Source organism: Mesoplodon densirostris, chromosome 7 (assembly GCF_025265405.1).
Source record: "Mesoplodon densirostris isolate mMesDen1 chromosome 7, mMesDen1 primary haplotype, whole genome shotgun sequence".
Classification (NCBI taxonomy): domain Eukaryota; kingdom Metazoa; phylum Chordata; class Mammalia; order Artiodactyla; family Ziphiidae; genus Mesoplodon; species Mesoplodon densirostris.
The window spans coordinates 13,797,781-13,821,704 of record NC_082667.1 but is presented as its reverse complement, the minus strand read 5'-3'; the positions used below and the strand labels follow the sequence as shown (position 1 = coordinate 13,821,704).

The window sequence follows — 23,924 nt, the reverse complement described above, 5'->3', positions numbered from 1 at the left end:
GCTGGGATATAGGACTATGTTTAAAGTTTCTTTCATCCTAAGGTTGCCTGTATACACTGATAATTTTACAAGCACCCCAAAGTTCCAGGAAACCCCACATTCTTTTCTTCAGTCAAGCTTCAATGACCAGCAGAGTCCCCAGAGGGAATATTTCCTGGCAACTTAGCTCAGTACTGCCAAAGCAAACCACTTGCCCAGTTTCACAAGTGCAGCTTACTAGATAATCCTTATCTAGGTTTACATGATTTACATATATAATGAGTCAGTTCAGTATTTCTTGCATGTGTATCTTAAGAGTACCTACTACCTACCTGCATTTACTAGCCCCTGAATAAATTTCAGGGTATGAGTATGTTAACGGCTTATAAAATTTTTTGGAGGACCACGGATATAGCACTCTTATGGGACTTATAGCTTGGATGCAGTTAGATTGATCAGCCAGTACTCTGAATCAATGCCAGGCCTTGGTGAAATTTTTCCACAGCCCGACTTTCATAGGCAAAACCAAAGCCTTGGCGCCCGCTGGTGGTAGACTGGTTCTCACAGTCAGACAAGCTTCTCAACTAGGCAGGCGTAGTAGCGTGTATGAGAACAGAAGCCACAGGATTATAAACATGGCACATTTTCCTAGATCATCTTTACTTGAAGATTTTTTTGGGGAAAAAAAGTAGGTAATGCAAAACATTTTTATATTAAAACAAATGCAGATAATATTGAATAGAATATAAAATTTACATTCCTTTTTAAGACAAAGAGACATCAAAGACATTTCAAGGTAAGCTACTCAGGAGCTTCAGGCTACATTCCTAAACCCCGGGGGAGGGAGGAGACCCTGCACGCCCACTCTAATATTGTGGGAGCTGCAGCTTTGATACGGAAGTAGCAAATTCTTCTGAGAAAGAGCAAATTTAGTGCTTATTCATTTGGCAACAACCCAGTGGATTTAAGTAAGTGAAACCAAATGCTTTCTCATTTTAGAGCATTTTAACCTGCTTTTAAAAGGCCTGAGTAAATAAGATCTTTATGTTTGAGTGGAAATTTATGCCCTTCTAAAATGATTTTTTCCCCCTCCTATGAATGCTACCATGCCTAACTGAGGGTATGACATGCGAGGTGGTCAATATCCTAAGAATCTTGTGGACTTAACGTCTGCATTACCAGACGTGAAGTTACAAGTATACCTTCCAAGTGTGTCATTAGAAATGAAAAACAAACTACTCACCTTCTGCAATAACAAAAAGCAAACAAAATAACAAACAGAAGCACAAAAGATTATATACAATTAGAACTGTATAATGATGTAATTTAGGGATGGGCAAAGACTTAGCTCTTAGAGAAGGGAACTAATGCCGCAGTATTTGCTTTTCATATTTTATATGATAATAAGAATTTCTTTTGGGGAAAAAAAGCCATTATGCTTCCTTTTCAAATCTTGCTTATTCTAATTATCCTTTTTTGTTGTTGTTGGCAACACAATTTATTGCTTTGCAATAATAGACTGAAGGCATGGATGCCTCATGCAGAGATTTTCTAGGGTAGATTAGCAGTGTATTGTCCTTTCTTTGAAGTATGAGAGACAGGGTTAATTAAATGTGCTTAGAAGAATATACTGGGAGACAGATTCTGGTGGATGCTGCTGAGTTTTTAAGGTCTACTAAAAAAAAGGTTAACTTTTAACCTCCCATATCGTTTGCCTTATTAATTTTCTTAAGTTTCACAGAATTATTTCTCTTTCTTCACAGGACTGTACTCTTCACTTTACAAAGCCTTAAATTAAGACCCAAATTGCATGACAACCTGCCTGTACCTTTAGGTAAATGCAACTTCTTTCTTTAAGTAAAATAATCTGGAGTAAAAATGTTTCAGGATAATTAAAGGGGGAATATCAGTGGTAAATTATGTTGTGCTGGAAAAAAGAACAAAAAAAGGCAGACACCAAACACCTCCATTTTCCCAAGATTAAATGATTATTAAAAAAGCGTGCCACACTGCTTAGAAATCAACATTCTCTCCCATAATTCTGTGCATCTGGGACTATAGAAATGTCACTGTCCCTGCCCCACATCTTCAAATTAACATTCTCAGGTCATAACAATAAGTCTTCCCAAAGGGGACCTTCCGGAAAAACAAGCTATTTCCTCGGCTCATATTTCCCTGGAAAAAAACAAAACAAAACAAAAAAACAAATAAAGTCTAGTGTGAAAATGAGGTCAGCCAGTCCAAATTAGCAGAGACAACTGGACATATTTCTGAGAAACATGACTAAAATGACCAGGATAAAACCGGGACTATCACTACAGAGTAGCAATTTGTATTCTCTGACTTAAGCTGAGCTTTTGTGGAATCAACTATAATTCTGAAACACCGATAAAGCCAAGTATTTCTTACCTATTTAGACAGAATTCCCAGTTTGGATTCTGGCTCTGCCACTTGCTAGCTAGCTGGATTATCAAGTCAATTCATATAAAGTGTTGGGAACAGTCCTATCACACAGTTAAGTGCCAGCTTTTGGTTGTTTGTTTTTTTGACTGCGTGGCACGTGGGATCTTAGTTCCCTGACCAGGGACTGAACCTGCGTCCCCTGCAGTGGAAGTGTGGAGTCTTAACCACTGGACCGCCAGGGAAGTCCCTGTGCCAGCTTTTATTTGTTTTGAATGGAATGGTAGATCTCTAGGGAGTACTTATAAAATCTTATAATTAAAGTAGTAATGTTGTGAGTTTAAATGAGTACACTCTGAAGTTAGACAGCCTGCATGTAGATCCTGCTCTCCCAAACACTGGCCGTGTGACCTTGGGTTACGTAATTGGCATTATTTAACCATTCAAAGTCCCCGTTTCTTTATATGTGAGGTGGGATGATAAAGAACGGTACCTATCCTCACACGGCTGTTCTGACGGTTACGTGAGCTGATACATGAAAAACTCTTAGCATAATGCCTCATATACAGTAAGTGCTCAGTTAAGATTTGCTGTTGTCTTAAGCATTTAAAGGACTAACCATTCCCTAGGTAAGGTGTCTGATACCCTAATAATAATTTTCTATTTGCTTTCTTCCTATAGCAGGGGGCTGGTTAGGAAGTGGGGAAAGAAGGGCCACCTTTCCTTTTAAATGGGGACCATAAAAGGAGACTGTAACACCGAGAATGTAAAACTCAGAATGAAACCCAGAATGTTCATGTTAGGTCTGTCTGGCAACCATCCAAGTGTCCTGGCCCGGGTTCACAGAATGGCTTGCTGGGCATGCTGAGCAAAAGCCACCCACCCCCAGCAGCACTTAGGCCTTTGCATTCAGAGTTCAGGCTGGGAAGCCTGAGCCCTGTGAACAAAGGCCTTTCTCGTATGTGTCACCAGTGCTATAATATAATGCAACAAAGAGCTTCCTCATACAATTTCTTCTACAATCCTTTAAAAAGTGCTTCCCATTCAAAAACAGCTTTCAACTGATGGCCATTTTAGTGATTGCATGTTAAAGTTAGCTCACAGCCATTTATCATTTTGGTTCCTAATAAAGCTCTACCTAGATTCATCAAGAATTTTTGGTTGGAGATAACCTACACCTCACAATTGGAGTCTGGACAAAATCGTCCACTAACATGACTCTAGAAGTAAGAGATCAGCCCTTTCAACAACATTGTGACAAATAATGTCATAAATAAATAACTTTTTATTTCTCAGCTTCTCTAAATACTGTAGGAAAACACGTGAATATATTAGGAGATTCTGAAAAGTTACAAAAAGGTGAGGTTGGAAAAAATAATCTGAAATCAAGGGCATCATTTTAACAACCAGGATAACTGTCTACCCAGACCTTATTTGTAATTTGAATGTGATCACTCAAATGGCTTCCAGATCACATCTAGGAATTCTTAATTCTTCACTACCTCTCCTGATTTCCAAGCAGCACATTTTATTACTATGCCAGAGTGACATATGGAACACTGAAAAGGGTACATTAATTGATAACTAAAGGATAACCTACAAGAATTAACCTGGGATTCCAGAGACATTTAAGAAAACAAACAAAAACAAAACAAAATAAAATACGAGGAGGAGAGAGGGAGGGAGGGAGGGAAAGAGGGAGGGAGAGAGAGAATGAGAGAGAAGTACCTCTTTTTGTAGCATGCACCAGCAATCTATCCAAGAAGAATATACTGGGGAGTAGGGAGGGCATCCACCAGCAAGCCTGAAATAGAATACAAGGTTAGCTACTGAAGTCAACATTTATAAAACATTCTCTCAAGAGCTCAGTAAATCTTTGTCAAAATATTCTTCCTGGAAAGTTCCCTGAAAAGCAATTTTAGTTCTGAAGAAACAAATTCTATTGGAGCAGGGGAAAGACCGAGCATCCAAAACGGATCGCCCTCCCTTACATTTAGGTTTTGAATCAACATAACATAAACAGAAACTTCATCCAGTTATGTACTTTCTAAAACATCTAGGTTTAAATTTGTGGACAAATGAAACCCTAGAACATAGTAATTATATGATTAAAAAGCAGGGAAAGGGAATTTAAAAACTAAGTAGTATTCAAAAGACTCCAAACATGACAATGGACAGTGGTGTGAAATGGTGGTGACTACATGCTCTTACTCAGGTATAACCCCTTATCACTTCCTCTCTCAAAAACTGCAAATAATAATAGTAACAACAACAAAGACAACAACAACACACTTAACTAATCCTTCAAGCCTGCCCTGGGCTGAAATGTGGCAGCTGCTCCACAAATCACAAAACAAACTCCACACAGCTATCAATTTGATATCTTGTTTGAAAACAATGACATGTATAATGGCATATTGTGGCACGTATTCCAGAGGAACAGAGTTTTGAAATAAATCAAGAGGCAAAACTTCTGGGACTTCCCTTGGCAGTCCAGTGGTTAAGAATCTGTGCTTCTGGGCTTCCCCGGTGGCACAGTGGTTAAGAATCCACCTGCCAATGCAGGGGTCACGGGTTCGAGCCCTGGCACAGGAAGATTCCACATGCTGCTGAGCAACTAAGCCCGTGCACCACAACTACTGAGCCTGCGCTCTAGAGCCCGTGAGCCACAGCTACTGAGCCCGCGTGCTGCAACTACTGAAGCCCGTGCGCCTAGAGCCCGTGCTCTGCAACAAGAGAAGCCACCGCAATGAGAAGCCCGCACACAGCAACAAAGACCCAACACAGCCGAAAATAAAATAAATAAATAAAAAACAACAAAAAACACCATTCACTTTATAGCAGTACACCATATATACTCAATAAATATTTGTTAATCAATAAACATTAAAGGGCCTCCCTGGTGGCGCAGTGGTTGAGAGTCCGCCTGCCGATGCAGGGGATACGGGTTCGTGCCCCGATCTGGGAGGATCCCATATGCCGCGGAGCGGCTGGGCCCGTGAGCCATGGCCGCTGGGCCTGCGCATCCGGAGCCTGTGCTCCGCAACGGGAGAGGCCACGACAGTGAGAGGCCCGCATACCGCAAAAAAAAGAAAAAAATAAATAAATAAAAAATAAATAAACATTAAAAAAAAAAGAAAAACGAATCCACGCTTCCACTTCAGGGCTTGCGGGTTTGATCCCTGGTTGGGGAATTGAGTTCCTGCAAGCCGCGCAGCATGGCTAAAAAAAATTTTTTTTAATTAAAAAAAAAAAGAGGCAAAACTTCTGTCCCACCTGGTAGAGTCAGATGGCGCCTAGAAGCTGGAAATCAGTGGTGTCCAACACCACACCCACCCCTTCCCCAGCCAGTACATGAAAGGTCAAGAAACTTTCCATTTTCAACCAAATTTCCTACTTTTCTTACTTGAAAACTCACTTTCTCCATGAAGCCCTGAGGAAAAACAGGTACAGATTGTCATTCAATCCCTGACATACCTTTTGTAACTTTCGAAAGAGAGGATAAGGACTTAAAATAAAGGAGGGACTGCCCTGGCGGTCCAGTGGTTAAGACTCTGCGCTACCAATGCAGGGGGCATGGGTTCGATCCCTGGTCAGGGAGCTAAGATCCTGCATGCCGCACCTCGTGGCTAAAAATAAATTAAAAAGTTCTTTTTTTTTAAAAAAAAAAGGGAAAGTAGAGTAATTTGGTAATTTTCCCACCCTTTTCAGAAAAGAACCTAGACTACTGGCAAGCACACGTTATTTATAAATGCTTGAGAAATATTATTTGTGCCCTTATTATATTATTTGGGACTGCTGGACATGGGGCAGACAGAGAAAAAAGTTAGGAAATCTATTAACAGCATCAACTGTACTATCCTCCCCAAATTTCTACCAGGACTGCCCTACCTGTCAGGCATACAGGCAGCCAACTACTAAGATAAGAAACGCAAGGCACTTACCCACAGTTGTTGACAGCCATAAGATTAGAGACAAGCACAAAGGGATACGTCAACATACTGGCAAAAAACTGTAAAAGAGTAAAAAGACAGCTAAGTTACTAAGTCCTTCCTAGCCTCCTTTATTCTTCTCCCTTAGTCTTAGTGCCACTGTGGTCAAATACTCCAACACTGGTTTTGCTTTCTCAGTATCCCAGGAGAGACTAAATTACACGTTTTTGAGCCTGCAGATGTTTCCTCCTCTTACCATACCACTACATGCAACCTTTTAACCAAAGACCAGAAGGCTTCTCTTATTCTGTGATTGAGCCCTCATTCAAATAAAACTGAACTTCATCATTTAAAAGTAAATACAACTAAATACAATAAGCATTTCAAAATAGCCCTGAAGAAAACAAGACAACATGAACATCCTTCCAAAGACAATGGAAACTACTTCAAAAGTCAACTACTGGAAGACTCCACATGATTCAAGTGGGTGAAGTTTCCAATATAGGTTCAGCATGATACAGTGAGAAGCAGGGGCAGATCTGTGATGAGAAATGCCCACTTACCCCCTCTGAAAGCCCAACAGCACCAAACTATGTAGGCTTGTTATTACTGTTACTGTGATGCAGGGACTCTGGGTTATTCTTACCTCTGAAAAATATTAATTAATTTGAGAGACTTTCCTGTGAGACAGCTGGTTGCTTTAAAGCAGTGACGACAAAGAAATTGAAAAGAAAAGAGAAGGGAAGAGAAGAAAAGAAAACTACTCCTAAAAAGGGACTTCCCTGGTGGTCCAGTGGCTAAGACTCCACGCTCCCAATACAAGGGGCCTGGATTCGATCCCTGGTTAGGAAATGAGATCCCACATGCCGCAACTAAAGATCCTGCATGCTGCAATGAAGATCCCACGTGCCACAACTAAGACTCGGCACAGCCAAATAAATAAATATTAAACAAACAAACCCACTCCTAAAAGGCTAAAAGGATTTTTAAAAACTTACTCCTGTGACAGCTTGGGAATAACTCTTCATTTCATTCATGGTGGAAACCTAGACCAGGAAGAAAACCTCTATTAGAACGAGTAAGAAAATTAAGCTGATATAACAGCTAATTGTCCCCAACCATATTAATATATTCTATCTCTGCATTATTAGTTTGACAACTTGAAAATTAATTTAGAGGATGAAAACATAAAACATTATGAGCATAAAAAGGCAGTGGTCAAAATGATCAACTTGATTCAACATTAACAGACAAGTTCATATTAGATTAGGATGGCTTAGGAACAAATATAATAGCCTCAGGATTTCAAAAACAACAGAAATGAGATTGGTAACCTTTTCCGATGTCCTAGAAATATTGATACAATCCCTGGAAACAACACTGACGGTTGGTCTACTAAGGGACAAGTCACTCCCTCCATATACACCTAGCTGTGTACCAGATGCTGTGGGGAAGATCAGTCTCAGTACTCAAGAAACCAAGCACGTGGATTTTTAGTCTTACCCCTGGGCTGGGTGTGTCCCAGTTCCCACCATGCTCTGGGGCTAACTGTGTTCAAAGAGGTATACAACTGCTGAGACTGGAGAAACACTGCTTTTAGGGAAGGCTGATTCTCACCCCCCACCCCGCCCCCAGGCTAACGTTTCTAGAAAGCCCAATACAGGAGTCCCCTTAACACTTCAGATTAGATGAAACACCTGCATACACTATAAAACTATCCTGCTTCATGGTGTCCCCTAACATTAGGCATCAATAAAGAAGTGATCTCCTTGCAGCATGGAGAAAGGTAGACTCTTAGGCTCACTCTGCCATACCCTAGGGACTTTCTAGGTGCATCTCTCTATAGTAAACGCTATAGGTCATTCCATTAGCCTTTAAAATTTTGACTACTAATATATAGCTATATAATGATGAGTCTGGCACATAACCAACTGCCATCTTACTTTAAAGCTAACCTAGCTGCCAGGTGGATACAATGAAGTCAGCACCAGCACATCTCATCAAGGGCACAACCTACCCCACTGTCCAGTGCATAAGTATTGACGAGGTAGGCCAGTGAGTTACAGAGCCACAAAGAAATGATGTCACCCAGGAGGCGAGGAATAAGACCGCTACATGAAGAAACAATGAAAATAAGCACCAAGAAATGTGATCAGTAAAAAGATAATTCACTCAATATAAACACTTCTCAAAGAATTAATTTCAAAACACTCTAGAGAACTGAAAAGACACTGAATACGAGAACCTAACCAATTCATTCTAGTTAATATAACTGTTCTTGAGGCTAATCTCTAAGGACTTTTATTCTCATTTAAAAAATGCAGGTCGGCTGTACCCCTCTAAGATATGGCCAATGGTTCACCTTACTATTAATAACTATAAGCAGGGCGGCAAAAAATGTGCCTATTTCGGAGAAGAGACTTAAATATGATTATTGCTAAACTACTTGATATTCAAATTTGGCAGGGCAAAAGATGAGAAAAATTACAAAATGAATGGCCCAAACACAGATACAGGTGAAAGGCATCAAAAAACATGCTTCCAGGGCTTCCCTGGTGGCGCAGTGGTTGAGAGTCCGCCTGCCGATGCAGGGGACACGGGTTCGTGCCCCAGTCTGGGAGGATCCCACATGCCGCGGAGCGGCTGGGCCCGTGAGCCATGGCCGCTGAGCCTGCGCGTCTGGAGCCTGTGCTCCGCAACGGGAGAGGCCACAACAGTGAGAGGCCCGCGTACCGCAAACAAACAAAAAAAAAACATGCTTCCAGGGCCTAGTTAACCGAGGTGAGGCAGTGTGGAAGAGTGGGACAAACATTACCTCACAGACTGAAGACCAGCGTTTAAATGCCACTTCTACCACTTATCAGCTATGTGACGGGCAGCAAATGAACTTCCCAGAGCATCAGTTTTTTTAAAATCTCTAAAATGAGAATAATAATAGCTGTCTTGCCTATTTCCCAGAGTATTTATGATACTCAAGCATAAAATCAACTATGAGGAAACACTGAAAATTAAAAAGGACCATTTAGTTAATAATGCGGTTTTTGTTGTTAGCAGAAGAACAAGAGTAGTAGCCTAAGTTCTTCCAAAGTAAATTCAAGGGAACGAATACAGTGCAGAAACGTATGCTCTCAGGATAAGGAAGATACATGTTAGATAACTTTCCATTTTTCAAAAACGAACTTTCCTCATTTTATCAACTATATAGTAATTGAGAACTCACTGTAAGGGTAGAAACTTCAATGAATTTATTTGTTAAAAAAAAAAAACCCTAATTTCAAGCATTTTAGATGTGCAGAAGTTTGGGATCTCTACAAGAGAATTTAAGTCAGATGGGCCTAAATGGAGTTTAACATGAATTAAACCCAGAGAGTACATTTTCTCTGAGGTTTACACAAGGAGTCATGTCCTCGTTCTCATTAAAGCGTTCTACTCACACAAAAATAACAAGCACAAATCAGTAATTTACTCACGCAAAAAATCCTAGGATGCCCTCTTCCCGATAGATAGTTGCTATGGAGTCACAAAGTCCACTAGGTTCAGAAGAAAGAAACATAAAATACATTAAGATTATTTTGGAGCTATTAAAAAAAATGTTCAATTACTACTTTTGACAAGGTGAAACTTATACCTCCACCCCTGCTCCCTTTTCTACCACCCTCACTCTGCAAAGACAGTTGAATTTAGAGATAGAAGTGAAGATATTAATACCTAAGAGTGTAGTCACATGCAGTCAGGGTGAATTCTGGCTTCAGTGGTCCTGCAACTTACTCTGAGATCCTGGGTAGGCTCCTAAACCTGTCTGGGCCTTTTTCTTCTATTTTACTGTTTTTTTGTGTGTAGATCAAATGACATAAGATATATGAATTTGTTTTGTAAGTTCTAAGGCATCATAAAAATGTAAAGTATTATTATTATAATACTTTGGCTTCAATAGATCTCCTTGAATACTTGAAAACAGAAACACTTACCAGTACTTGGATTCTCTGCCAATGAATTGTACCATAGATCTCAGAGTGATCACTACAGAACACAGAGAAAAGATTTTTAAGCTACATCGAGATAAATTTTCATAGCCCTGGGGGAAAAAAAAAAAGGTTTTCCCATCTAAAGACAACTTTGCTATCTGGATAAATTGGATAAAAGCCCAAACAAGCAAACAAAAAACACACAGGCAAGGCACTTTAGTGAACTCCCATGTCAACCTATCTAAGTAGTCAGGAGAGACAGTGATATAAAAGAAAGATAAAAAATCAGATTTCAGTTATCAACTGCAAACATACCATGGAAGGGATGTGTGATGAGAGTAGCAGCAGAACGAGCCATCATCTCTCGAGTTGTCTAGAAACAATCAACACACACTTGTGAAATCTAAATAAATGACACTCAAATTCCTGAGAGAAGTCGTGTGGGTGGACACTGCAGACTAAGAGAGTGAGGGACAGAGCACTCCTGCCCTTCCTGGAGTCAGGAGCAGCAGCCTGAATGGGATGCAGTACAATACACGATCATTCTAGCACAGCTTTCGCTCAGGGTTTTCAATACTGTTATAGTTACTTCTCAAAATTTCTCTGCAAAGCAGGTTTCTGTTATCTTCTCAAATTTACAGATGAGAAAAACAAAAGCAAAGAAACAGGGAAAAGGACTTCCCTGGAGGTCCAGTGGTTAAGACTCCACGCTGCCAGTGCATGGGGTGCAGGTTCGATCCCTGGTCGGGAACTAAGATCCCACATGCTGCATGGTGCGGCCAAAAAAAAAAAAAAAAAAAAGAAACAGGGAAGTCACCAGCAAACAGTAACCTAGCTGGAATAAAACTATGAGGCTTGGGGCTTCCCTGGTGGCACAGTGGTTAAGAATCCACCTGCCAATGCAGGGGACACGGGTTCGAGCCCTGGTCTGGGAAGATCCCACAAGCCGTGGAGCAACTAAACCCGTGCACCACAACTACTGAGCTTGCGCTCTACAGCCTGCGAGCCACAACTGCAGAGCCCACATGCCACAACTACTGAAGCCTGAGCGCCTAGAGCCCATGCTCCACAACAAGAGAAGCCACCGCAATAAGAAGCCTGTGCACCACAACGAAGAGTAGCCCCCGCTTGCTGCAACTAGAGAAAGCCCGCGCACAGCAACAAAGACCCAACGCAGCCAAAAATAAATAAATAAAAATATAAATTAAAACAAACAAACAACTATAAGGCCTCTATTTAGACTATTAAGTTGCTCTCTCATTGTGAGTGATTTCAGAGACTATGATACTCTGATATCTACACTAGCCAAATATCAGGCTCTATTTAATCTGTACCAAGGTCTCAAGGAGAACACGACATTCATCTGTTTTTCGACCACAGCCCCGTAATTGTGCAGTATCTTAGAGCTCTATATTTACCCTAGCTTATCTTCCTTGTCCAGGACTCTGTAAAGAGGTTAGTAAAAAATTCAATCACAATACTTGGAGGTAGGCTGTAAATATAGCAGGTCCATCGTTCGTCTTTGCATTTAAACATTATCTTCATTTAGTTAAGAGATCTCTCACCCCTACTCTAATGGTAGTTCTAAGAGCCTTACGATGAACTAAATAAAGTTAAGAAAATATAAAACACATATTAATACATGCATCTCTACTTTTAAATAAAATCACTTCATGAAAATTTACAAAAAACAAAGTTGACTCGTCTGACATCTTGGCCTATAGTGATGTTTGTTCAGTGATATATACTTTAGAAGGCAGCTCTCAATGAAAAATTGTGACGTCTCTATAGACAATTAGACAATGTAAAGACTAGAAATAAAAGAGTCAGGCATGCAACAAACTCCAATGGTAGAAGACAGGAGTGGGAAATGGACGATAAGGACGTCTCAAAGTCAGAATAATGTTGTAAAAACATTTCTGGATATATAATATCCAACACACAAAGGCCCTGGCCACTATTTTAATACTTTTGGGCCAGAGATTTCCAACTCTATTATAAGAGGTTTCAGCACCTCTTCAATTTTAAAGATGACTGGGCAAATTATGTTTCCTTGAAATTCCAAACATCAAGCAATGTTTTTTTCTCTCTTTATGTTGTACATGCAGTAAAGCCCATACTAAATTGAAAGTTTAATTTTGTTTGGAACAGACACTGAACATACAGGTCTGATGACCTTGATTCCACAACTGCCAGCTTGCTCTGATTTAGAGAAATCATAATCATCTTACCTCCTTGATAACTCGGTCAAAGGAAGATGACACTTCTTTCTGTAAATTTCCAGATCCTGACTCCTGGAAATCAAAATGAAAGAAGATAGATATGTTGATGGTTCTAAATAGAACTGTTCAAACTGGTGGCCACCCTGTACACCAACACTCTCTATGATGAAAGGAAAGCTGACTGCTTGTCCCTTTTCCTAAAGAGGACCAAAGAGCAACAGTAGCTTGCAGGGAAAATGGACTCGTGCATAGAAATCGGCTCCAACATACCTCAGCCTTGTCACACTCCTGGTAATGCTACAAAGGAAGAGGAAAGAAAAGAAAGGATGATTAGGGCTATCATAGTGTTATTGAGACGGAACATAAAATGAAAACTCTGTTGATTGGCAGAAATTAAAATAGTTGATTTTTTTGGCTGTAAATCTCCAATTAATTTCTACTTCTAATTAACACTTGGAAATAAGTGTCTCTAAGATGATCTTGTTGCTAAGTTTAACATACTGACTGGTCAGCTCATAAAAGTGCTTATCTAAAAGAAAAAGGAAAACAAAGCAAAGCAAAAATCCAAGAACATTATTTTTATTTATTTGAATTTTAGAATTTCATTATTTATTTTTATACAGCAGGTTCTTTAGTTATCCATTTTATACATACTAGTATATATATATATATATACACATATATATATATATATATGTCAATCCCAATCTCCCAAATCATTACACCACCACCCCCGGCCCTGCCTCTTTCCCTCCTTGGTGTCCATACATCTGTTCTCTACATCTGTGTCTCAAATTCTGCCCTGCAAACCAGTTCATCTGTACCATTTTTCTAGGTTCCACATATATGCGTTAATATACAACATTTGTTCTCCTCTGACTTACTTCACTCTATATGACAGTTTCTAGATTCGTCCAGTCTCTAAAAATGACCCAATTTCATTCTTTTTTATGGCTGAGTAATATTCCATTGTATATATGTACCACATCATCTTTACCCATTCGTCTATCGATGGGCATTTAGGTTTCTTCTATGACCTGGCTATTGTAAATAGTGCTGCAATGAACATTAGGTTGCATCTGTTTTTGAATTATGGTTTTCTCTGGGTACACGCCCAGTACTGGGATTGCTGGATCATATGGTAATTCTATTTTTAGTTTTTTAAGGAACCTCCATGCTCCTCTCCCTAGTGGCTGTATCACTTTACATTCCCACCAACAGTGCAACAGGGTTCCCTTTTCTCCACACCCTCTCCAGCATTTGTTCTTTGTAGATTTTCTCATGATGCCCATTCTAACTGGTGTGAGGTGATACCTCATTCTAGTTTTGATTTGCACTTCTCTAATAATTAGTGATGTTGAGCAGTTGTTCCTGTGCTTCTTGGCCATCTGTATGTCTTCTTTGGAGAAATGTCTATTTAGGTCTTCTGGCCATTTTTGGATTGGGTTGTTTGTTTAATATTGAGCTGCACAAGCTGTTTATATATTTTGGAGATTAATCCTTTGTACGTTGCTTCGTTTGCAAATATTTTCTCCCATTCTGACGGTTGTCTTTTCGTCATTTGTAGTTTCCTTTGCTTTGCAAAAGATTTTAAGTTTCATTAGGTCCCATTTGTTTATTTCTGTTTTTGTTTCCATTACTCCAGGAGGTGGATCAAAAAAGATCTTGCTGTGATTTATGTCAAAGAGTGTTCTTCCTATGTTTTCCTCTAAGAGTTTTATAGTGTCCTGTCTTACATTTAGGTCTCTAATCCATTTTGAGTTTATTTTTGTGTATGGTGTTAGGAAGTGTTCTAATTTCATTCTTTTACATGTAGCTGTCCAGTTTTCCCAGCATCACTTATTGAAGAGATGGTCTTTTCTCCATTGTATATCCTTGCCTCCTTTGTCAGAGATTAGTTGACCATAAGCGCATGGGTTTATCTCTGGGCTTTCTATCTTGTTCCATTGATCTATTTCTGTTTTTGTGCCAATATCATATTGTCTTGATTACTGTAGCTTTGTAGCATAGTCTGAAGTCAGGGAGTCTGATTCCTCCAGCTCCATTTTTTTCCCTCAAGACTGCTTTGGCTATTCAGGGTCTTTTGTGTCTCCATATAAATTTTAAGATTTTTTGTTCTAGTTCTGTAAAAAAAAAATGCCACTGGTAATTTGATAGGGATTGCTCTGAAACTGTAGATTGCTTTGGGTAGCAACAGTCATTTTCACAATATTGATTCTTCCAATCCAAGAACATGGTAAATCTCTCCATCTGTTTGCATCATCTTTAATTTCTTTCATCAGTGTCTTATAGTTTTCTGCATATAGGACTTTTGTCGCCCTAGGTAGGTTTATTCCTGGGTATTTTATTCTTTTTGCTGCAATGGTAAATGGGAGTGTTTCCTTAATTTCTCTTTCAGATTTTTCATCATTAGTGTATAGGAATGCAAGAGATTTCTGTGCATTAATTTTTTTTTTTGCGGTACGCGGGCCTCTCACTTTTGTGGTCTGTCCCGTTGCAGAGCACAGGCTCTGGACGTGCAAGTTCAGCGGCCATGGCTCACGGGCCCAGCCGCTCCTCGGCATGTGGGATCTTCCCGGACCGGGGCACGAACCCATGTCCCCTGCATTGGCAGGCGGACTCTCAACCACTGTGCCACCAGGGAAGCCCCGTGCATTAATTTTGTATCCTGCAACTTTACTAAATTCATTGATTAGCTCTAGTAGTTTTCTGGCGGCATCCTTAGGATTCTCTATGTATAGTATCATGTCATCTGCAAACAGTTACAGTTTTACTTCTTCTTCTCCAATTTGTATTCCTTTTATTTCTTTTTCTTCTCTGATTTCTGTGGCTAGGACTTCCAAATCTATGTTGAACAGTAGCGGTGAGAGTGGATATCCTTGTCTTGTTCCTGATCTTAGAGGAAATGCTTTCAGTTTTTCACCACTGAGAATGATGTTTGCTGCGGGTTTGTTGTATATGGCCTTTATTATGTTGAGGTAGGTTCCCTCTATGCCCACTTTCTAGAGAGTTTTTATCATAAATGGGTGTTGAATTTTGTCAAAAGCTTTTTCTGCATCTATTGAGATGATCATATGGTTTTTATTCTTCAATTTGTTAATATGGTGTATCACATTGATTGATTTGCATATATTGAAGAATCCTTGCATCCCTGGGATAAATCCCACTTGATTATGGTGTATGATCCTTTTAATGTGTTGTTGGATTCTGTTTGCTAGTATTTTGTTGAGGATTTTTGCATCTGTATTCATCAGTGATATTGGTCTGTAATTTTCTCTTTTTGTAGTATCTTTGTCTGGTTTTGGTATCAGGGTGATGGTGGCCTCATAGAATGAGGAAAAATGACAAATAACATACAAAGGAACTCCCATAAGGTTAACAGCTGATTTCTCAGCAGAAACTCTACAAGCCAGAAGGGAGTGGAATGACATATTTAAAGTGATGAAAGGGAAGAACCTACAACCAAGATTACTCTACCCGGCAAGGATCTCATTCAGATTCGATGGAGAAATCAAAAGCTTTACAGACAAGCAAAAGCTAAGAGGATTCAGCACCACCAAACCAGCTCTACAACAAACGCTAAAGGAACTTCTCAAGTGGGAAACACAAGAGAAGAAAAGGACCTACGAAAACAAACCCAAAACAATTAAGAAAATGGTAATAGGAACATACATATTGATAATTACCTTAAATGTAAATGGATTAAATGCTCCAACCAAAAGACACAGACTGGCTGAATGGATACAAAAACAAGACCTGTATATATATGCTGTCTACAAGAAACCCACTTCAGACCTAGGGACACATACAGACTGAAAGTGAGGGGATGGAGAAAGATATTACATACAAATGGAAATCAAAAGAAAGCTGGAGGGCTTCCCTGGTGGCGCAGTGGTTGAGAGTCTGCCTGCCGATGCAGGGGACACAGATTCATGCCCCGGTCCGGGAAGATCCCACATGCTGCAGAGCGGCTGGCCCATGAGTCATGGCCGCTGAGCCTGCGCGTCCGGAGCCTGTGCTCCGCAACGGGAGAGGCCATAACAGTGAGAGGCCCGTGTACCACAAAAAAAAAAAAAAAAAAGAAAAAGAAAGCTGGAGTAGCAATACCCATATCAGATAAAATAGACTCTAAAATAAAGAATGTTACAAGAGACAAGTAAGGAAGAAGATATAACAATTATAAATATATATGCACCCAACACAGGAGCAACTCAATACATAAAGCAACTGCTAACACCTATAGAAGAGGAAATCGACAGTTAACACAACAATAGTGGGGGACTTCAACACCTCACTTACACCAATGGACAGATCATCCAAATAGAAAATTAATAAGGAAACAGAAGCTATAAATGACACAACAGACCAGATAGATTTAATTGATATTTATAGGACATTCCATCCAAATACAGCAGATTACACTTTCTTCTCAAGTGCACGTGGAACATTCTCCAGGATAGATCACATCTTGGGTCACAAATTAAGCCTCAGTAAATTTAAGAAAATTGAAATCATATCAAGCATGGTTTCAGACCACAACGCTATGAGGCTAGAAATCAATTACAGGGAAAAAAAAGTAAAAAACACAAACACATGGAGGCTAAACAATCTGTTACTAAATAACCAAGAGATCACTGAAGAAATCAAAGAGGAAATCAAAAAATACCTATAGACAAATGACAATGCAAACACGACGATCCAAATCCAAGAACATTATTTACTAAACACACACATATACCAGAAAATAAATTGATAAAAACAGTTTAGGGGCTTCCCTGGCGGCGCAATGGTTAAGAATCTGCCTGCCAAAGCAGGGGACACAGGTTCAAGCCCCAGTCCAGGAAGATTCCACATGCTGCGGAGCAACTAAGCCCATGCACCACAACTACTGAGCCCGTGCTTAGAGCCCCAGAGCCACAACTACTGAGCACATGCACCACAACTACTGAGCCAGCGTACCACAACTACTGAAGCCCGCGCACCACAACTACTGAAGCCTGCGCACCTAGAGCCGGTGCTCTGCAACAAGAGAGGCCACCACGATGAGAAGCTTGCGCACCGCAACGAAGAGTAGCCCCTGCTCGCCGCAACTAGAGAAAACCTGTGTGCAGCAACAAATACCCAAAGCAGACAAAAATAAAATAAATAAGTTTAAAAAACCCAAAAAACACAAAATATAGCTTAGGACTAAGGCTATGGAAAAAGCCTCAGGGCTTTTTCACAGAAAAAGCAGGTCTAATACCAAATTAGGGCAAGATGCTTTTCTTCACTGTACAAAGAACAGAGAATTGGTGCTAAGTCTGAATAGCTGAAACCACCTCACTTTTCCTTTTGTATCTGACTGTTTCTAAACCAAGCAAGAGAGAAGATGCTTTTTTCTTCTGGAGAAGAGAACATGAGACTGCCAGAGCTCAGACTGCACTGGAAGAGAAAATATTATTTGTGGGATATTTCAGAAACAGAAGATGGGCTAGGTCAAATACAAGAACCAGACAATTGACCTCCTAGTCATAACCAGATTTAAAAAATAGAGAACACTGTCTTTTATGAAAAGAATTACATTTTTAAAATAAAATCAGAGGAAAGAGAACAAACAACATGATTAAGCAAAATGATGGTTTTTGGTCAAATTCCAGGTCTTTGGCCAGAATTAATTCTAACAGTTTCAGGAGTTTTTTAAAATCCTCACTCATTTCTAGATTTTGGTTTTCACTCCGTTAATAAAATTTTCAACCTGTCTCTTCTACCATTATTCTGAACAGATTTCAGTTTAATTCTTGTTCAGATATACAGATTCTTTCTTGTTCAGAAAGACCTGAATTGGTCTTTCTTCTTTTTTTTTTTTTTGCGGTACACGGGCCTCTCACTGTTGTGGCCTCTCCCATTGTGGAGCACAGGCTCCGGACGCGCAGGCTCAGCGGCCATGGCTCACGGGCCCAGCCGCTCCGCGGCATGTGGGATCTTCCCAGACCGGGGCATGAACCCGCATCCCCTGCATCGGCAGGCAGACTCTCAACCACTGCGCCACCAGGGAAGCCGTGGTCTTTCTTCTTGATTGTCTTAGTTGCTTTTGATACTAAGTATAGTACCAATACCCTGTTCTATTTCATCTGGCTACATGTGAAACACATATTCCAGGTACTTGGTTACCTCAAGTTTGTCTTACTTTTCCTTTACATAAAGGAACTTGATCTCAAGCAGTAATTTCACTCTTGGTCTATACATAAACCTCTTTGAACTAGATGACAACTACTTTCCCACATGAAAATCTAAACCTCATTTAGGTAACAGGAACACTTTCACTGAGCCAAAGTACCGTGTGGCTGGAAAAGACAGTAGTTATCAATCCACCAAAAACATCGGCCCATTAAAACTCCATCACTCTAACCCATGGGCCACCTAAAATGCTGCTTCTAACATTCAGTCCACAGGCATGACGACAAGAGTAAGTACAATGAATAACAAAACTGCTTCCATGTGAGGAACTAACTGGAAAACCTCTCCAACTTAATTCAACAAAGTCTGAAGAGAATTTAAAACCTAAGCCAATCAGATCATGAAACTGATTAACACCACCACGATTTGCTCATCAAATGATAAAAAAGTAAGAATTGGGGCAACATTAAAGCCTTAAAAAAATACATGGAGGATTGTACCAATTACTATTGTTAGTGGTTTTTTTTGGCAGAGCCTTGCAGAGTGTGGGATCTCAGTACCCTGAGCAGGGATTGAACCCATGCCCTCTGCAGTGGAAGTGTGGAATCCTAACCACTGCACCACCAGGGAATTCCCTGTACTGAGTACTATTGAAATAAACAGTCACAAATAAACACTATCCTGACTTTAACGTTTATCTTGTTAAGTTTTTAAAAAAATAAGTTTGTAACAGAAAATATTTATTAGGAGTAACACTAGAAATAAGAGGAAAATAACACGAGAAAGAAATGTATGTTTTAACCAGCTTCCTTCCTCCTTCAAAGAAATAATATGAGCTACATAGGAGCTCAAATGAGTGTACTTAATTTCTGCTCAGAACAACTGGTCCAGAGGAAGAAGCTTGCGTAGATCAAAATCAATTACTGCATTTTATACAAATTCTCCTTGCTTCCCAGGAAAGAATTAAGAATGGGTATTTCAAGTAAATGTTTTTCAAGAGGAAGAAAGGCCATGGATGTAAAGACGTATATCTTTGAAACTGCTCTTGATCAGTAGAACAAACTGCACGTAAAAGTTTATCTAGGGCTTCTCTGGTGGCGCAGTGGTTGAGAATCCGCCTGCCAACGCGGGGGACACGGGTTCGAGCCCTGGTCCGGGAAGGTCCCACATGCCGTAGAGCAACTAAGCTCATGTGCCACAACTACTGAGCCTGCACTCTAGAGCCTGCAAGCCACAACTACTGAAGCCCATGCACCTAGAGCCTGTGCTCCACAACAAGAGGAGCCACGGCAATGAGAAGCCCGCGCACCACAATGAAGAGTAGTCCCCACTTGCTGCAACTAGAGAAAAGCCCACGCACAGCAACTAAGACCCAATGCAGTCAAAAATAAATAAATTAAAAAAAAAAAAAAAAAAGGTTATCTAGCTCCGTGCTTTGCGACCACCTAGAGTAGAGGGGTGGGACAGGGAGGACAGAAGGGAGACGCAAGAGGGAGGAGATATGGGAACATATGTATATGTATATGTATAGCTGATTCACTTTGTTATAAAGCAGAAACTAACACACCATTGTAAAGCAATTATACTCCAATAAAGATGTTAAAAAAAAAAAAGGTTATCTAAATCTACGGGAAGATGGATTGATTTTCTTCTTACCTGTAAAACTTTACCATGGACCACAGTTCCAAGGACCCCTGAACACAGTCTTGGAGTTAAGCCTGTGAACAACCCACGCTTCCCATCGATGCTCGCAATGTGCTGAGCTAAGAACACAAGTCGGAGATTTACATTCTAGTTGAAAGTAATGGTTACATAGAAATTTCAAGGAAACATGCTTTCTATATATTTTTTCAGTTAACTCCTATCACACCCTTCAATGTCCTCCAATTCCAAATAAATCAAAGACACTTACCATAACAAAAGAGACCTGGAAGCTGACAAACTTGCCGCCCAAAAATATTTCGTCCTATTGTTGGAGGAAGAGGCTCATATCCCACCTTTAAAAACAAGAGACTAAATCAATACTAAGCAACATTCCCAGGAATGCCTGGGTTGCAAGGTCTTGAATAAAGAACAAATTTAGAGTTACAATTTTTAACCCAAGTTAAAATGCAGTGTATATTTTCCAAGACAGTGATGAAGTATCATCCTAGTCAGTTCTGGTGTTTTTTTTTTTTTTTTTTTTTTTTTTTTAGTTTTGTCACTTGTTTAAGACTGGTTTCAATAAACTCCAAGTTTTCTTTTGGTTCAAATTCTACAAAGTAAACCATGTAGCTGAGATAGACTGACATCAATCTGAAAACAGACTAAGGGAATTTTTGTGTTAACAAAGCTACAGTTTACTGAGGACACTCAAAAATATTTTCTAAAGAAAATCAAGCATATTTTTAATATCTGGACAAAGTGAGAAGACTAAGCCAGCATCAACTTCATATTTGGCTAGCAAAACAAACCACTCAAAAGGCAAATGCAGATACAGCTGGGGATAATTCATTTGGGAAATAATTACAAGCTAAGTCCATGTTAAAGGAGCAGACTGTCATGAACAACCTAATGAGTCATTTTAGAATTAATGTCATCATTTTATTTCTACAATATATTCAGACTCTTTAGTGCCAAAGGGATACTTGAGAGAATGAACATTGTCGGACATGGTTTTGACTCTCCTGCTGTGATTCTCAACCTGTTCAATTAAAGAACTCCTGAAAGTGTACTGTGCAACTATTTTTAAAACTGAGTATTTGGGAATTTCACAAAAATCCCTGAGACACTTGGCAACACAAGCATGTTGTACAATCAGGATTAAGGAGTTTTTGTGGCAAGAGCTCTGAAAGTCATTAGAAAACCTTGTCTCCTGGATAAGGACTGAGTAATGGGCTTATATCAGATTTACTGCAAAATGCTTTTACCTCAGATATTATCTAGCTACAAATGTGCCAATTCTGTTTTAGATGTCACAATACATTTCAAAGATTTTGTTCTTTCTTTCTTTTATTTTTTGGCCGCCTCTAGTGGCTTGCGGGGATCTTAGTTCCCAGATGAGGGATTAAACCTGGGCCTTCAGCAGTGAAAGCGTGGAGTCCTACCTAACCACTGAACCTCCAGGGAATTCCCTTTGTTCTTAATTTAAACAACTTATTTTACAATAGTTTTTTACATATAGGTTCTGAATCCACAAGGGTCAACTCAGCAACACATAATATGGATTAGTATCTTTAACTCAAAAATAAGAAATGAGGCCTTCCCTAGTGTCTTCCATATTTTTGACAGAAAGGCAGATGGTGAGGACAGGGGTTCTATCCTTGGTGCTATGCATGATGTAATTACGTCAACTCTCAACAAAAGTTTAAAAAATGAATAACCTGCCCGTCACAGGGAAATTCAGAAAGGCAACTCAACAATACTACCTAATGGTCTATCGTCAGCTAAAACCGGGCAAACTTGCCTGTGAATATAAAATACCATTTAAGAATTATTTCACAGTATATGAGAAACTAACATATATACTTAAACTCGATAAAACTTTCGGCTGAACTGATTTCACATCACTCTGACATGTGATTTTTTTCACTGTCATGAGCCACATGGGCTGCTGTTGAAGAGGGTTCAGTGGATCCTTCCGAAATTTGACTCAGCAACCGCTTGATTATCACTTCTGAATGAACTCCTTGTATTTCTCTGGGTATCTGGTGCTAAATCTCAGAACAGAAGAGCAGTAGTAACAGCAACAAAAAAAGAGAAAACAAAAGCTAATAAAATGTTGGCTCCCCTCGAATTTCAAATTTGTCTTCAACAGATTTCACGTCTTGCGTTTGGGGCCGGGGAGGAGAGAAGGATGCTCATTTCAGAGCAGCGGAGAAGGAAAGGTTGGGAAAGCCTCGGCGGCGCCCAGCCAGGATCAACCTCAGGGAAGAGAAAACAAAGTTCAGGGGAGCCATCAGGCAGGGCAGGGCGGCAGCCGGATACCGGGAAAGGAGCGGGCCTCACGGCTTGGCTGGGAGGCGAGACCTCGGGAAGGCCCACGGGCAGTGGGAGCTCAGCGGGCGGTGGAAGTCGTCCCTGCCGGAAAGGAAGGGGCGGGCAGCAAAGAAGGAGCAGCATCTCAGGAGACTGAAGGCCCGGAAGGTTGGAGCCGGTTCTCAGGCGCCTTGGGCAGCGGCGACCGAATAGGGTGCCGGGCGAGGAAGGGAAAGGCGACGACTCATACCTGGATGAGCACCTTCACGTACATGAGCGGCTGGGACAGGATGGTGAGACCGGAGCCCAGGAGCACCTGACTGGCCGCGTCCGCCATGATGGCACCCGCGGGCGGACAGACAGACGGAGCCACCAAGCTACCAGGCCGATCCTGGATCACGTGCCAGGGCCGCCGGCTTCACTGGCCTGCCCGCGGCCCGGGAGCACGCACGCACCGGCGCGCGTCTCCCCACGCAGTCCCCGCCCCGAGAATTGGCAAAGGCTCGCGAGCGGGCGCAGAGGTCGGGGCGGGGCTTGCGAGCCCGGGGCGCATGCGTTTTGGGGTGGAATCCGCGCTCTCCACTAGGACCAGCAGTTTCTCCTGCGCTTGCGCAGGCTGGAAGCATCCGGGCGCAGAAGAATGGGCGTGGCGGTGGGGAGTGACCCTGACGGCAAAGGCAAGGTCACAGGAGTGAAATGAATTGGAAAGGATTCGTCCATGTTCTTCGCCTCTGCCCTTGCCCTTTTGGCATCAGCAACATAAGCTCCAAAGAGTATTCAGCATCAGAATCGTAAACAATCTAATGGCCAACAAAACTAGATAAGTTTGAAAAATGAATCCATCAGGGGGTTGCTATACATGCACTCATTCATTAAATTAATGTTAACTTCTCAGAAACGCCTTCTCTGACGTCTATTTAAACTTACCACCCCTTTATTTCCTACTCCATAGTCTTGCAGCACTTATCATTGTCTGAAATTTATCTTTTTGTCTCCTCCACCAGAATGTAAAACCCCGTGAATCCAGGAGCCGGGACAGCCTTTGTTCCTTGTATGTTCAGTTCCTGGCACATACTAAGTGCTCAATAAATATTTATTGCATAACTGAACAATTACTTCAGTGATTACCAGGCTACAGGTTATTAGAGGCAAAAAGAAAATGGCATTGTCTTCAACCCTTCAGTCCCAGCTCACACGTTCTATATCAATGCTTAGGCAGAGCCTGGTGCAGAGAATAAAGTGAGAGTGGAGACTTGCAGTTCAATCTTGGCTCTCTTTTGTATCAAAATGATTCAGAAGTCGTTTTATCTTCT

At 40.7% G+C, this 23,924-nt stretch overlaps 1 protein-coding gene across 2 annotated transcripts; it reads right to left on the bottom strand.

Moving 5' to 3' along the window:
- Positions 1–1,944: 1,944 nt before the first annotated feature.
- Positions 1,945–23,111, bottom strand: MTCH2 (mitochondrial carrier 2). 2 transcript variants are annotated; one of them, XM_060105345.1, is made up of 13 exons: positions 22,862–23,111; positions 20,567–20,651; positions 20,311–20,417; positions 12,769–12,795; positions 12,508–12,570; positions 10,592–10,649; positions 10,280–10,331; positions 9,782–9,841; positions 8,329–8,422; positions 7,310–7,357; positions 6,324–6,391; positions 4,108–4,183; positions 1,945–2,154 (listed from the first exon to the last, which is right to left on the bottom strand). In XM_060105345.1, exons 1-13 carry the CDS (start codon positions 22,946–22,948, stop codon positions 2,068–2,070), a joined length of 912 nt encoding a protein of 303 aa, XP_059961328.1. In that variant the 5' UTR covers positions 22,949–23,111; the 3' UTR covers positions 1,945–2,067. The 2 variants fall into 2 exon arrangements, with proteins under 2 accessions (XP_059961328.1, XP_059961329.1); XM_060105346.1 differs by lacking the exon at positions 12,769–12,795.
- Positions 23,112–23,924: the final 813 nt, after the last annotated feature.

Bases quoted from the DNA above. Each gene is read 5' to 3' on its own strand.
- MTCH2 (XM_060105345.1), bottom strand. From the start codon at position 22,948: ATGGCGGACGCGGCCAGTCAGGTGCTCCTGGGCTCCGGTCTCACCATC. The intron at 12,571-12,768 runs GTATGTTGGAGC...TTTGATTTCCAG, and splicing joins AGGAGTGTGACAAGGCTGAG to GAGTCAGGATCTGGAAATTT. The intron at 4,184-6,323 runs GTAAGTGCCTTG...ATTCTATTTCAG, and splicing joins ATGGCTGTCAACAACTGTGG to GCTTGCTGGTGGATGCCCTC.